Raw genomic sequence first — 14,268 nt, forward strand, 5'->3', positions numbered from 1 at the left:
ACTGAACCACTCTCACATCTGTAGGTTTATTATACCATTTACATGTAGAGTTTTAAATAACTTTTACTTTTTTTCCCTTATCTTCAGACATTCAAAACTAGCAAATGCAACATTTGAAAGTTAACAGGAGGCATAGGATTTGCTCTCACAAACCGTACTATCCAGCAGTAACAAGTGTAAACAGTTTACATTCTCATTAATTCCCTTTGTTAGATTTAAACAAGTCACCTACATGTCGTGACAAAACTAACCCTCAAAATCAAACCTCCCAGTCTTCCTCTTGCTCAGCACTGTGGGAGCACTCTGCATAATTGCTGTCTTCCAAATCCTCAGCCTCTTCCTCCTGATCTGAGATAATGAATGAGGGACAATGTCACATCCACAAAATGAGCAGAAGAGATAAGAAATATGAGATGGAAGTCAGCTGAGTTGTGTAGAGAAACTAAGGGGAATTGACTGGATCACTGCGGTCGGGATGGTAAGATTCACTAATTCCCTGGAATTAAAGTTAAGATTGAAACCATTTGTGATATAAAAAAAAAATCTATTTCTACATATTTATAAGCAAAAAATCTCAGCCCTTAATATCAGATCATTTTACATTGAAGTTTGCATTTCAACCTGCTGCCGAGGCCAAGGAATGTCTGCCTGTTTACAGGCTCATCTTGGAGCAGAAAGAGTTCAATGTTTGGGCAACTCTTGAGATTTTCAGACACTGAATGCATTTTGGATGGGCACAAAAACTGTCCAACATCCATTCCATATAAAAGTACTCGTGACTAAAAACATCCACCCGAAAACGCAGCACAATGCATAGTGCATTAATGAGAAGATGCCAACCTCTCCCTCAGATTCAGCTCTGCCCAGCTTTCCTGTCCAATAATGGGTCACTAGGACAGAAACTATAGCCACAACAGTGACATCTGCTGGGCAGCTTTGGTATTACACTTGTACTAAACTGAACAAAAGTTCATGAATGCAGAGAGGGGGGCACGTATAAAACACCATGTATTCAGGACTACACTGCAGGTTAGGATGCACTTGCAGTACAAGTGTTGTGGTATTGTGGCCTCTTGGGCAGCATTGTATAAATGTGTTGGCTCTGAGCACCAGGGCTGAGAAAGTACATACATCACGTTTTATGCAATAGATGTGCACTTCTCATCAAGTTATTTATTTTCACATATCATGATACACAATCATATAGCTCTCTTTAAGAAGAGATTACAGTGATTACAGGGTACCTTGTTCTTGATATTTTACTAGTACAGAGGAGCCGTCCTGACTCAGTTTGACGGCAGGTTCATCCATCAGCAGATGCCTGAGATTACCGAGACTTCCACTCAATTCTCCGACTTTTGGACAGAAGGACCACAGCACAGCCAGTGGTACTGAGACGCATCTACCAAGCAAAGAAAAAAGCACATTAGATCAAAGCAAGGGAATATGCAAGTGTCATTGTTTAAGGTTACAGCGATTGTGAAAAAGTGTCCACATATCACACAGAGACAGAGACTCCCTACCTTCTGATAAGGTGCCATGGATCATCATCATCATTCCTAAAGAAACACACCTGTTTGATGAGTTTGTCCAGAGCACCTCATCCCCCTCCGGTCCCTCATTGTCAGGCAAAGCTCTCCAACAATGCTGCACTGGACTAGTCAGCTCTTCTGCATATGGCGGCAGTAGAAAGCATCATGCGTTTAAACAGATATTTTAACCACCTTAAACCAGTGCTACAAATTTAAGACAATCCAAGGTGTTCACGTCATTTCACTACCTGTGTGTTTCTCCTCCATCTCCATGTGCGGTTCCAAGTGCAATTCCTCCATCCTTCCCTCAGTCTGGCAAAGAGTAAAGGCATCATTTTTCTTCCCAGTCTTCTCTTCCATCCATCTATTCTTTATTTGTTCTGCCCAGTACAACACTTCGCTCACGACGGCTCTGCGCAAGATGTTGTTGTCCCGCAGGCTGGGATAGTTTATACAGTACAGCTGTAAGAGAAAGACACAAATCGAGAATTTAGAGCCGAGAATCTCAAACATGAATCGCCACAGAAACATTTACCAAGTATGAGAAATATGGGTGAGATTCATGCAGCCTTGCAGCATCCACTGACCACAGCAGTTCCCATCAAAGTCTGCACACACCTGCTTTCAAACTTCTGACTGGCACCGTACCTTTAAGGTTTGTGATCAAAACCAGGAAGTAATCACATGAGGAAACATCTAATGCTATAACAGATGCTTTATAATTGCTCTGACTACCTCAAAAGTTCATCTCTGTATTGACAACCTAACTGTGACTAAGTGTTGCTTGTAGGAGGTTCAAAATTTAGGGTCAGGTTCGTACTGTTCATCTGTTTCACTGAACTGTTTAGGTCCACACCATCCTGTTGCTTTGCATGAAAGATAGGCACCACACTGAAACTCTGCGGCCCAGACCAGTGTGAACCTGGTGTTAAGAACCATCTCTTTGTGCAGTTTACAGAGCCACCAGTGGAGGGAGCTAAAGCTTAAAAATGACTTTATGCTGATTTGCAGGCTCAGTACCATCATCTCTGACAAAAGTTGTTATCTTTGCATCATAATAAATTAGCAGGGTATCAAAAGGAAAAGGTTTATTCTAATGTTACATGATTACAATAGAAAACGTCCAAAGAGTAAAAGAGAAAAACTTTTTTTTTTTTTTTAAAAAGAGTCCCAACCAACGATTTTCATTCATAATATAAAAAATGCCTAATTTTAATGACACTCTTAGTAAATTCATGTGTCACACTTACTGTATTCCCGTTGCCAACAAGAACCAAAAACAAGAACCTATTGTGTCCACAAAAAAAAAAAAAAAGAAATGTACTCACCAAAGTGTATGAGAATACATCCTCTTCATCATCACTAAGTGAAGCTCTGCAACGATCTCTTCCCTCAAGCCGCTGAAACACACCAATCTGTGAGCAGAAGCCGACGCTGTGCTGCTGGTCCTGCGGTGCTTCTCCAACACCGGTGAACTCCACCTCGTAGCCGTACCCCGAACACACCTTCAGAGCCCTGAGGAGACATGCTGCATTAAAAAAAATACGAGACACACGAGGTCTGAAAGTGCCTGGTGGTAAACTGCTTCTACTGTAAGGGCGTGCCGTTTCTGCAGTGACCGCCCATTGCTCTTAGATGGGGGCATGAAGCAAATATTTGATTACAATGACAAATATAATCAGAGTGTTGTAAAACAGGCTTCAGTTAAGTAATAAATGACACCACTTTGTTGTAGAGTAACGTGATCAGAGACAAGTCAGACTGTAAAGTGACTTCATCACACCCAACCAGACTGTTTCACTGACAGCAAAGTGCTTCAGCCATGTAACCAAACAGTAGAAATTTTAAATATCCATATATCGAGCATTAAACAATACTGATCTGACACTTACTGCCCATGAATGGACCACCAATAGAGCAGATCCTGCAGCTGACCGACTTTAAAACATCGTTAATGCCTCAAAAACGTATGAGTGGAACATATATATACTACTAATTTTCTAGAGCCCTTTGTTCAGATGAGCCTAGCCACTGTGGCCAATACCCTGGCAACTTTTCCAGGGTGTACCCTGCCTCTCTCCCAATGACTGCTGGGATAGGCTCCTGCCTCCCAACCCTCCTGAATTGGATAAAGCAGATATAGAAAATACATGGACAGATAGTGATGACAAGAGCCAGCACACTGCCACTGGAAATTGATTTGGGGCAGGCGAAACACAAGTGGCACACCATCCAGGGGCATGTGTACAATAAAAGATGCTCAATAAAAGACATTTTATAGAGGTGATTTAGTGCTTTTTTACGACAGATTCAAAGTTTTGTACTGTACCAGGATCTGAACTCTGCTCTGCTCCATTCAAACTTGTGGTCACTGTGCCTGAAACCAGACAGCCCGGGCAGAAGGGGGTTGAACTCAGAGTTTGGGGTGCTGACAATAGCAGTCACTGGGGTCATGTAACCGAAAACCACTGCAGAGAAGTGCTCCACATCAGCAAGAGTGAGGTGTTCGATGCTGTACACGGCCGATTGTGAAAGGTAAAAAGCACAAAGTGAACAAGGTTGAGCAGAAACTGAAAATGACTGAAAAAAGAAGAAAAAAAACATTCAGAGGCGAAGATTAATGTTGATTAACAAAGTATAGAAGAAGAATGGGCCTCAAAGGTCCAACATCCACATACAGCTCTATACTGGTCACCAGATCAAATCCTCTGAGGCGAGCATCTCTTCGCGTGACCGAGCCTTGGTACACCTCCACACACAGCTGCTCATAACCGGGCTGGAGATAGTCCGTTGATACAGGAGCTAATTCATGCCTGAATGAACATACAAAGCACAGTCAGTGGATTTCCAAGGCATCCCAACAAAAACAGCTTTCAAACAAAAAGCAGTTAATGAGGAAGCAAAGGTCAAGAGTTGCTTTGGTCATCAGTTAATCTTTATAGTTCAGTATCCACAAAACGAGATAGAAGAGATGGCGGGTGTTGTTCTTTCCTATCACACGTGGAAACAGTTAGATAATAGGTGAAATATTCCTATAAGGAAAGGGACTTAACATTATTGTTGCTCTACATACTTTTAAAGAAATTGCGTCCCTGCAATAAAGCAGACACAGTTGGTTACTTTAAACCTAAAAGAAGTAAACTCCTTTCTCATATTGTACATGCAGATTTACCCTAAATAACATCTGTGGGAAAAAAAAGACAACTAGTTTCAGCCATGTGAAATAGTTTTCACTGCAGCACTTTTGCTTTACATACATTTCTTTCTTGATTTTGGCGCCATTGATGTCCACGCCAACCAGGTGTTCAATTTCACGGTGAAACCTGAGCTTTTTCAGGAGGCTGCACTCGCCGCAGCCCAAATCTATCACCTGCAAGAAAAGACAGAGCAAACGTTAAACTAGTGTCTCAGTTTAGTAGCCAGTAAACAAACCCAGATCACGGCGAACATCCAGAGCTACTGATTTATTTTGAAAACTGTAATGAATCCGTGTCGCGTTGGCTAACTCGGTGATGTTGATTCAAAAGTTTGCTGCTCCACTATATTTCTTTAACATAAACATCAACTACCTTTCTGGGTTTGTTCTCCTTGACAAAATCGATGACAAATTGTTGTCTTTGCTTGTAAAGTGGCGGACTGAAAATGGGATTCATCTTGTGCTTTCGATTAATCCCGCCGGGCACCAGGGGGCGCTGTTTTTAATCGAGCGTTGGCGCTCTGCTGCTTAAAGGGATAGTTCGCCTCTTTTGACATGAAGCTGTATGACATCCCATATTAGCAATAGCAATATCATTTATGAACATTGACTTACCCGGACTACCTTCGTCAGCGCCAAAACTCGGCTCACAGGACGCAGCGGGGGGTAAAGTCAATGTTCATAAATGATATTGCTAATATGGGATGTCATGCAGTTTCATGTCAAAAGAGGCGAACTATCCCTTTAAGAAGAGCAAATTGCGAGAGGGTTTATAACAGCTAACATGTATTTTTAACCAAAGTGGTCAATAATCAGGCATCATTAGGGGAGTCTCACTGCCAGAAACTGAGAGCTCTTCCATTAGCAGCTCTGTTAGGTGACCCATAGACCTAATATACGTCTATTAGGGGACCTTTCTGTATTCAGGTGGCTCTGTTAACATCTTTCTTTAAATTAGCTTTGGACATAAGAGTGAGTTTATCTGTCCAGACCAATAAATGGATAATGGCAATATATATATATATATATATATATATATATATATACATATATTGTTTTTGGAAAAGATTCAGGAACTTGACAAAGCCAATCATTGATAGAGGAGGCAATCTCCAATTCTTAATATTATCTTATCGTTTGTCCATAATTTTCCAACAGATCAATTTTGTTATATGTTTAGATATAAAAATGCAGGATTCAAGTTGTTCGAAAAGCATGGATTTGCTTGTATCCTGGTTAATTGCTTATTATCACAATCTACCAAATTCTGTTCTTTTCATTTCATTTTTCATCTTGTGCCACCCCTCATTTCTTCACATTTTCTTTCTAAACAGTCCGATTTTCTTGGAATCTTGGAAGTGATCTTGAGCAATAGTTTTCCAGGCTTTCTGAGGCGCTTTCAAAGTTTTTCTTTTGACATAAGTTGCTTTTTCATGCATTTTTAGTCATCCTTGAACCTGAACATTTGGGAAGAATGTGTTTTTTTTTGCTTGTTTACCCATTTAATACTGACATATGAATAATTAAAGCATAAAAAAGACACTTAACTCAAGTGATGAACTAGTGTCTCTACCAATAACAAAATTTAGAAAGGAACCCATTTTAAATGGTTAACCTCAGCAAAAGACGCAACTTTAGTTTCCGTTTCATTTTCGACCCCTTCTTTGCTGGCTTTAAGATATTCAGAATCAGAAAATTAAACGTATATAATTAAGATATGTTATAGCTCCACTTTTTAGCATGAATCAAAAATACCCCAACAAAATAATAGTGTGTTATTTATACTGTATATGTTGTACACAAAAGTCATTTCAACACAGAGATGTGACTGAATGTTTGTCATATTTTTTTATTTCTCTTGTTTCTGGTACAGTTAAAAATATGTATTTCACAAAATGAAAAGTAATAGTACATCACAGAGAAAATATACTGCATGGTTTTAAAGACATGGCTCGATAAATGATCTGTTTAATATTTTTTACACTACATTTTCTTGGTTTGACAATCATTCAGGGAAACTAATGACTTATCTTGAAAATATAGCAATATTTGATAAATATAATTTAAACAATGCCTTGATAGACAGCTATAATTCCACTATAACAAGCTATTATTCATAGGCATTCATATCTAAAGACTCTTTTTAAGTTTGATCATAATTTATTTCTCATATGTAAGATGCATTCCAAACAGAAAAATCTTGTTATGGTATTTTAGTTATGATTACTTTCTTCTAAAGTTCATCGAGATCAAACCAGTAACAACATGATGCATGCTACTGAGTTGAAAAGACAAAGCCAAATAATGATATCTCTCTTTAGTCTGGAGACTAAATATGTGTGCATGTGTTTCATTAAGAGGCGACGGTCTTTCTGCACTCTGGCCGGGAGTGGTTGCTTTGGTTGATGGCGTTCTTGGCTGCCACCCTGACGCAGTAGGTGGTCCAGGGTTTGAGGTCAGTCTCTGTGTAAAAGTCACCTTCCACACTTCTCACTCTCGGTGGCCGGCTCGCCTGCTCCTCTCTCTGCTCCTCCTCAATGACCAGTATGTACTCAGTCGCTTCTTTCACTTTCCTCCATTTCACATGCAAGGAACCTCTGCTCACTGTTACAGTCAACACTTCTGGGATTTCAAGATCTAACAGAGAGAAAGACAAGTGAGGAAACAGCTAACTAATCAAATCTATAAATCAATGTGTAAGTCATGTAAAACATTACAAACATTACACTTACCTTCCATTAAATGTGTGTAGACTGGAGTGGCCCTTAGATCTCTTCGTCGTCGCGCTCCCACCGGACCTGAGGCAGAATAAGAGTCATGACTGGGTGTTTTACAGTTTCCTGTGATGATGAAAACTTGATTATAATTTTAGTGATAGCTTGGCTTACAACTTAAAGATTTCTGGTTCTGATTAAATGCAAATATTTCTTTACATTTGTAGCTCTGTACATGTAGACCAATACGATGGAAAACAATACCTTTGATGATTGCCTCTCAAAGTTTTAACGCAACCACTTTTGTTATGTTCCCATAGTGCACAATATATTTTGAATAAATATAAAGTGGGATTTACATAGTTTACACAGATCAAGAAACGGTTACCAATTTATGGATAGATTATTTTCTTGTTTTCTGTGTTGGAGGGAGCCTGTAGTGCTGTGTCTGACCTGTAATATTTTGGCTGGGGTTGCTTTCCCCCACTTGATTGCTAGCTGTCACTCCAGTGACGTTAGGATCAAAGTTGCTCAACTGGCAGGAGAGCTTGGTGGTGTTGCAGAGCTGCACGCGACTTCCACCTGACATGTTGTAGACCGTGTACTTTGTGGCAAACACTGACGCATCCCAGGACAGCACAGCTGACTGTCTGTTACCAGAGTATTTCACACTCTGTGGAGCACAGGGGACTATGAGAGAAACAAAGAGAGTTCTGTTAACAAAGCAACTGGGAGATGTGATATTCAAAACATGCACTGAGACTGAGTAAGCCACGAGCCAAATTTTAGGTTGCATGTTATTTCATATCATCATGTTTAAGGCACACTGAATTGTAGATCTAAACAAATAAAGTTAAATAAATCATATTTTGGGACAGCAATTACATAAATTTTGCTTTGTTAAAAAAATCCTTTTTTCTTAATAAATACAATGATGAACAAATATATTTAATAAAGTTAATAAAGTGTTTGTATACTGGTTATTAATGCTAACATTTAAGGTTTAAAGTACATCAACTTTTACCCAAAAAAGAAAGAATGTTACTGAATTAGAACAAAGGTTTACCTGTGACCCCGGTGAAGACACTGGATGGCTTGCTGACTCCAGCTGAGTTTCTGGAACGTACAGTCACATTATAAGCTGTGCTGCAAGGCATTGGGAACTCAAAGTACGGCCTGTGTAGCCAGTAGGACGAAACAGCCATCAGTGTTTGCGGGTTGTTTCTGATTTGACCCTTTACTTCTGCCAAGTACTCGACATCAGAACAGAGGACCGTGTCCCATGATATCATGGCCCAGTACATTTTGCCTATCGCCTGCATGTGGACCTTCAGATGAGTTGGAGGACATGGAGCTAAAGAAGGAGAGATTAGTTAGTAATATTGGAAACTCAATATAAATAACTCTACAATTATGTAGAACTATGAATAAACTCTTCGTACTTGTTTCCCAACAAATTATTTAAATTTTCACTTCTGTGCAAAAGTCTTGAGCCAGCCCTTTTTTCTTTATAGACTCTCTTGAAAACTGGAAATGGATATTGAGACCAACTGAAATGTGTCCAAACATAAATGGAAAACCAAACAGAGGAAAAAATGAAAAACAAAGTCCTCAACACAGTCTGAACCCTCTTGGATAAGCTTTCTTGTAATAGTGCTCAGTAATAGTTTCCCAGGCCTCTTGAAGGACATCCCAATGCTTTTGTTCCATAGAGATGATCCCACACTGCTTCAATCATTTTGAGGTTTGGGCTCCAGGGAGGGTTCATTTCTCCATAATACCCATTGCCACTGATTTTCAGTCCAGTTCTTGTGTAATTTGGCATACCTTAGCCTTTTTGTTCCGTGTCTCTTCCTTAAGAATGGTGTTACGACAGCCACCCCTGTGTGGAGGCCATTTCTGATGAGGCTTCAGTAAGCAGTAGATGGATCCACTGAGGGGTCCAGATTCATTCTTATATCAGGTCTTTGCTGGAGACATTGCATACTTTGCCAAGATATACCAAGTTTTCAGTTAACAGCTCATTGGAAACCCCTTATTAGTGCAAAAACATTACTTTGTGTCAACTGTGTTATCTTTGGCATTTTTCATGGATGCAGCTAAAGATAGGGGAACAAATGATGTCTTTAGCAACAGGGTGCTAGTAACAAAGATTTTAAAGGCACAATTAAAAATTGGTTCTTTGCTAAGTTGTCTGTTATGAGTAGAAACAACACTGGTTCATTCTTTGAGTTTAATGCCTTTGTTATGCTTGATTGATTCATAGGTAAGTGTTAAATGGCTCAAAAAATGGTCAAGTACTGACTGTAAAAGACCTACAGAAAACCTGGGGAACTATTGCCCAAGACCACTTTAAAAGATTACGAGAAAGTCTGGCTCCATGCAAACCAAATGTAAAGAAATGAGGGGTCACTCAAGACTTTGTACTGTGTGAAACTATTTACACTGAAGTAATATAATGCAAATGTTGTTTTTCTGTAACTCTATGCCGCTTCCATGTCTTTTCAGAGTAATAATTACCTGCTCCTTCCTGCAGAGGTACACTATAAGAGCTGTTGCAGATGCTGTCAGAGGCTTTAACTGTGAAATTGTAAGTGTCACCACACTTCAGGCTGTCGAATGTGCAGGAAGGATTACTGCTGTCACAATACAGAGCGTCTCCATCCATAGATTGCGCGAGGCCAAAATACTCAACAGCACCTTCACTGGCATTCCAAGACAAGACAGCAGAGTTGCTGTGACAGTCGATATCCACTTTGAGATCAGAGGGCGCACAGGGCACTGAGAGGAAAGAGAGACAAGGACTCCAGTCAGGGAATCAGGCCTGAAGCCAGTCTGCTGCTTCCTAATTGGGTTATTAGATTTTCTCAAATCATGGTTGTTGAAATTTAAATGAAAAGTAAAAGAAACAGTTGCTGAGTACTTCAAAGTGCATTGTGCCCATTGAAAGTGTTGCCACTGATAATTGAATTATTCTGTAGATGTCCCTTAAGGCTGAGATAACTACAAACATCTTTTTCTCATGAAATGAAAATATTTAAAAGCACCAGCTGATTGTCATTGTCCATACCTGTTGTGAAGGATGATGTGCTGGGACTGCTGATGCATGCGTCTCCGCTGGCAGTGACGCTTAAGCCATAGGTCTGTCCACAGTGAAGACCAGCCAGGGAGCAATTGTTCACTGAGGTGTTGCAGGTTGCAACGTGTCCATCCTGTCCTGTGGCTGTCAGCTGGTAGGGTGAGGCCACAGCGGAGTTTGCCCACATCACTGCAGCTCCATTCTGTTCACATAGTGGCATCACTGTCACATTGCTTGGGGCACATGGTGCTAAAGAAGACAGAATAGTGTTACTACTATAATATAACCACTGAAAACTCCATGTGTAATCAAACAATTCAGACTACATTCCTGGACTGAAAAATACCTGTTTTAATCTTTTTTGGAGGACTTCTGAGGCTGCTGCACTTATCAGAGGAAGCTGATACTATGATGCTGTAGTGCATGCCACAGCGGATATCCTGGAGGACACATGAATCGGATGAGCTATTACAGGAAATCTGGATTTGATCGTCAGCCTCTGCTGTCACCAGGTAGAGGGGTGTGTCCACTGATGGCTCCCATTCAACCAGGATTGTGTCGCTATTGCATTCTGTAGTTAAGCTGACGGACTCTAGAGCACAAGGACCTAAAGTATAGGAAATATAAAAAATAAAAAAAAGGTTTAGGAAAATACAACGTGCAGAAAATGACCTAAAAATACTTTATAAAAAGCTGCCAGTATCAACTAAAACCAAGTCAAATTATGCTCTCTACCCTTCTACCAAGTCTTCAATAAGTTGGCCCTCTCAAACAGCTTCATAGAATTACCGAATACCTGTTTTAATCTCAAAGGTAGTGCTGTGATTACTGCTGCAGTGCTTGTTGACAGCTGTGACATGGAAGGTGTAAAGTGTCCCGCACTTCAGATCTGGGACACTACAGGGTGAGGAAGACGCAGTGCAACTGGAGTTGTGACCGCTGGCTGCCTGGGCAAGCACAAAGTAGCTGGTTGCTCCTGCTGAGTTTTCCCAGGACACCCAACCAGCGTTTGACACGCAGTCCAGATGGCCGCTGGGCTTCTTGGGCACACAAGGAGCTGTGGAGGGAGACAAGCAGATGGATGAGCATGCAGCCTGAGAAGATGTCTAGCTTTCAACCATTAAAGAATCAGAGAGGGCTGTGCATTTATTTTTTAAATTCAAACTCCAAGAAACCAAATATAATGTGTTTCTTCTTTGGCAGCATTAAAAATCCTCCTGATAATGTGGAGTTCTCAGCTGGATGGATACCTATATATGCAGTTTACAAACCCCACTGCCTGTGCCACCTGTGTAGGTAAGAACACTGACCACAGCGACGGTTTATACGTCAGATAACAGGAGAATGATCTGTTTCTCATTGGAGTTATTAACATCTAAGCCTGAAGATGTTGACATGTCTATATCTCAAGGTCGTGCTGCAGCTGTTTGTCTACTGTAGGCCATGCAGATTAACATCCTGTGAAAAACTTTTTCTTGGGTTGTGAGGGTCTATAGAGTTCAGACGCATTAAACTGAAAGTATTACACATCGAGACATGCAAGGATTCAGAACTTTCAGAACAGGTTCTATTATATCCCACTCGACATGTATGAAGTGTATCATGTCTCCAAATCAATTATACGTGTACATTTTTAATTCAAACAGTTGGTTGACTGTTTACCTGAAGAAGTCTTCACCACTTTGCTTGGTTTGCTCTCACAAGCATCTCTTATAGACAGCACAGTGACATTGTAGTGCTGTCCACATGGCAAGTTGTTAAAAGTGCAGATGGTGCCAGTGGAGTTGCAGTACAGTCTCGCCCCGGTTTTGCTCACTGCTGCTACATGGAAGTACTGGGCATCAGGGTTCGGAGACCAGGAGACAACCATGCTACCTTCAGCACATTGTGCAACAACAGCCACATTCTGGGGAGGGCAGGGGGCTGAGGGATGAAAGAGTTTTCAATAAGTAAACTCCACTAAAGAGCCCACAACAAGGAACACAAAGATCATATTTGACCATGACATTTTTACCTGTCTGCACACGAGCCTTGTCGCTCTCCTCACTGGGGCAGTATTCATCCTGGCTGAACAGGCTCACGTTGTAGGTTTGTCCACATTGGAGGTCGCTCAGATCACAGAAGGTCATGGTGTTATTGCACTCAGTTCGGTGGCTTCCATCTGCCGTTACACCCACTGCAACATAAGAGAGCGCTCCGCTGGCCCGCTCCCATGTGACTGCAGCAGAGTTTGAGCGGCAGCGTAGAGAAGCTTTGACACTAGTCGGCCTACAAGGAACTGGGAAAGAAAATAGGTACAATATATGTTGAGGAACTGTTGCTTCACAATGCCCATATTGTAAATGAGAGCAACGACAATCATACACTGACAATGCATAATTCTCTAAAAATGTGTTTAATACAACAAACTTCTCTAAATGCTTTTGTTACATTAACTCCAAATGCATCCTCCACTAGCTGGCAGTAAACATGTGAGATTTAATGGGAATATTTTTCTGTGAATTAGATTTGACCCTCATAAATCAATAAATAAGAACAAGGTGGAATTAGTTTGAAGAATTTATTTGAAAAGAATAAGTAAAGGGAATGTGAATTAAGCTTCAACAAAATGCTATGAAACCCAATGTCAGATATAATGTCAGCCCATTTCTGATTATCTTTAGTTGTAACTAAGATTACATTCATGGTAAAACGAAAAATATTTTGTCAAGCTAACACCGAATACACAAAGCAGTACTTCAATATTTGTTTACAATCAAGTTGCTTCTGCCTTGCTCTGCCATGGAGATCATGTTGTTGGTACAACTTGTTTGTCTCTCTGTTAACTGCATTATTCAAAAAGTTATCGACTGATTTAGCCTGATAAACCAGCCTAAATGGATTGGATGTCTAATTTAGTCTGGCTCCGATCAATGGATACAACGGAACATTGTTGATGAGCACAACCCGTTGTCTTTCAAACCGTGTCTGTGCCTATAGGCCAACGCTCTGACCAATCAGCGCAACTGACTGTGACGTAGTAAGCGCGACAGAAAGCTTTGGTGGGAGGGGACTCTTCCAAAACTGATGCCAAGGCTGAATCAAACGAGCGCTGTTCCATTGCCGCCGCCATCTTTCTTGTTGTGCTTTCGCTTCCATAGACATCATATAGAATTCTATATGATGTCTATGTTCGCTTCCACTGCCCAACGTCGCACTGCTCTGTCGTCACTCCCTCAAAACCCCGCACCAGAACCCTCTGCCCCGCCCGCGTTGATTCAAAACACATCTCTGCGTTGTGATTGGTTTAGTTGCCATCTGCCAGATTCAGGGCAGTATTTTCAAAATGAAAAGTGGTTCGAGGCCAGACCCAACCGCAGGCAAAACATTTTGCCGTCCAGCAGTTGGCGCTGGTTTTCCAGGCTACGACTGATTAGTAAGAAAGTGTCACCAGAGTTGTGACATGGCTCAAATTAGGAATTATTATTTTTTTAGATTCTTGCAGAAGTGCTTTCATTCAGCCTTTATAGAGACTTACATTCTGAGACTGATGTTTGTATATACAAAGGATTTTTTTTTGTTCAGCTTCTACTTTAATTTCTTGTAATATTTTCTGTTATTACACTTCTAAGTGTTTATTTCCACCAAATGAGACCAACTACATCTGGCCAAAAAAGTGTGATACCATCAATATTCTGCCCTGACAGCTCATAACAGCCGCGACCTAAAACACTTTTTTCCCAATGAAAAAACAAACAAAACCAAAAC

General features: G+C 40.7%; 2 protein-coding genes across 2 annotated transcripts; both read right to left on the minus strand.

Annotated features, from left to right (window-relative positions):
- Positions 1–19: 19 nt before the first annotated feature.
- Positions 20–5,191, minus strand: henmt1 (HEN methyltransferase 1). Its single transcript, XM_075484452.1, has 9 exons — positions 5,102–5,191; positions 4,790–4,902; positions 4,211–4,345; positions 3,862–4,044; positions 2,861–3,047; positions 1,781–1,994; positions 1,574–1,670; positions 1,245–1,402; positions 20–348 (listed from the first exon to the last, which is right to left on the minus strand). The coding sequence occupies exons 1-9, from the start codon at positions 5,183–5,185 to the stop codon at positions 260–262; spliced, it is 1,260 nt and encodes a 419-aa protein (XP_075340567.1). The 5' UTR covers positions 5,186–5,191; the 3' UTR covers positions 20–259.
- Positions 5,192–6,577: 1,386 nt separating this feature from the next.
- LOC142399896 (uncharacterized) lies at positions 6,578–8,632 on the minus strand. The gene is made up of 4 exons (XM_075484453.1): positions 8,509–8,632; positions 7,896–8,132; positions 7,461–7,526; positions 6,578–7,365 (listed from the first exon to the last, which is right to left on the minus strand). The coding sequence occupies exons 1-4, from the start codon at positions 8,597–8,599 to the stop codon at positions 7,082–7,084; spliced, it is 678 nt and encodes a 225-aa protein (XP_075340568.1). The 5' UTR covers positions 8,600–8,632; the 3' UTR covers positions 6,578–7,081.
- Between the last annotated feature and the right edge of the window lie 5,636 nt (positions 8,633–14,268).

Source organism: Odontesthes bonariensis, chromosome 15 (assembly GCF_027942865.1).
Source record: "Odontesthes bonariensis isolate fOdoBon6 chromosome 15, fOdoBon6.hap1, whole genome shotgun sequence".
NCBI classification, from domain to species: Eukaryota; Metazoa; Chordata; class Actinopteri; order Atheriniformes; family Atherinopsidae; genus Odontesthes; species Odontesthes bonariensis.

Coding starts and splice junctions, on each gene's coding strand:
- henmt1 (XM_075484452.1), bottom strand. CDS start 5,185: ATGAATCCCATTTTCAGTCCGCCACTTTACAAGCAAAGACAACAATTT. Junction 4,903..5,101: donor AGGAGAACAAACCCAGAAAG/GTAGTTGATGTT, acceptor CTTTTCTTGCAG/GTGATAGATTTGGGCTGCGG. Junction 1,995..2,860: donor ATGTATTCTCATACACTTTG/GTGAGTACATTT, acceptor TTTCTCTTACAG/CTGTACTGTATAAACTATCC.
- LOC142399896 (XM_075484453.1), bottom strand. CDS start 8,599: ATGCCTTGCAGCACAGCTTATAATGTGACTGTACGTTCCAGAAACTCA. Junction 7,527..7,895: donor CCCCAGCCAAAATATTACAG/GTCAGACACAGC, acceptor ATTCTGCCTCAG/GTCCGGTGGGAGCGCGACGA. Junction 7,366..7,460: donor CTACACACATTTAATGGAAG/GTAAGTGTAATG, acceptor TCTCTCTGTTAG/ATCTTGAAATCCCAGAAGTG.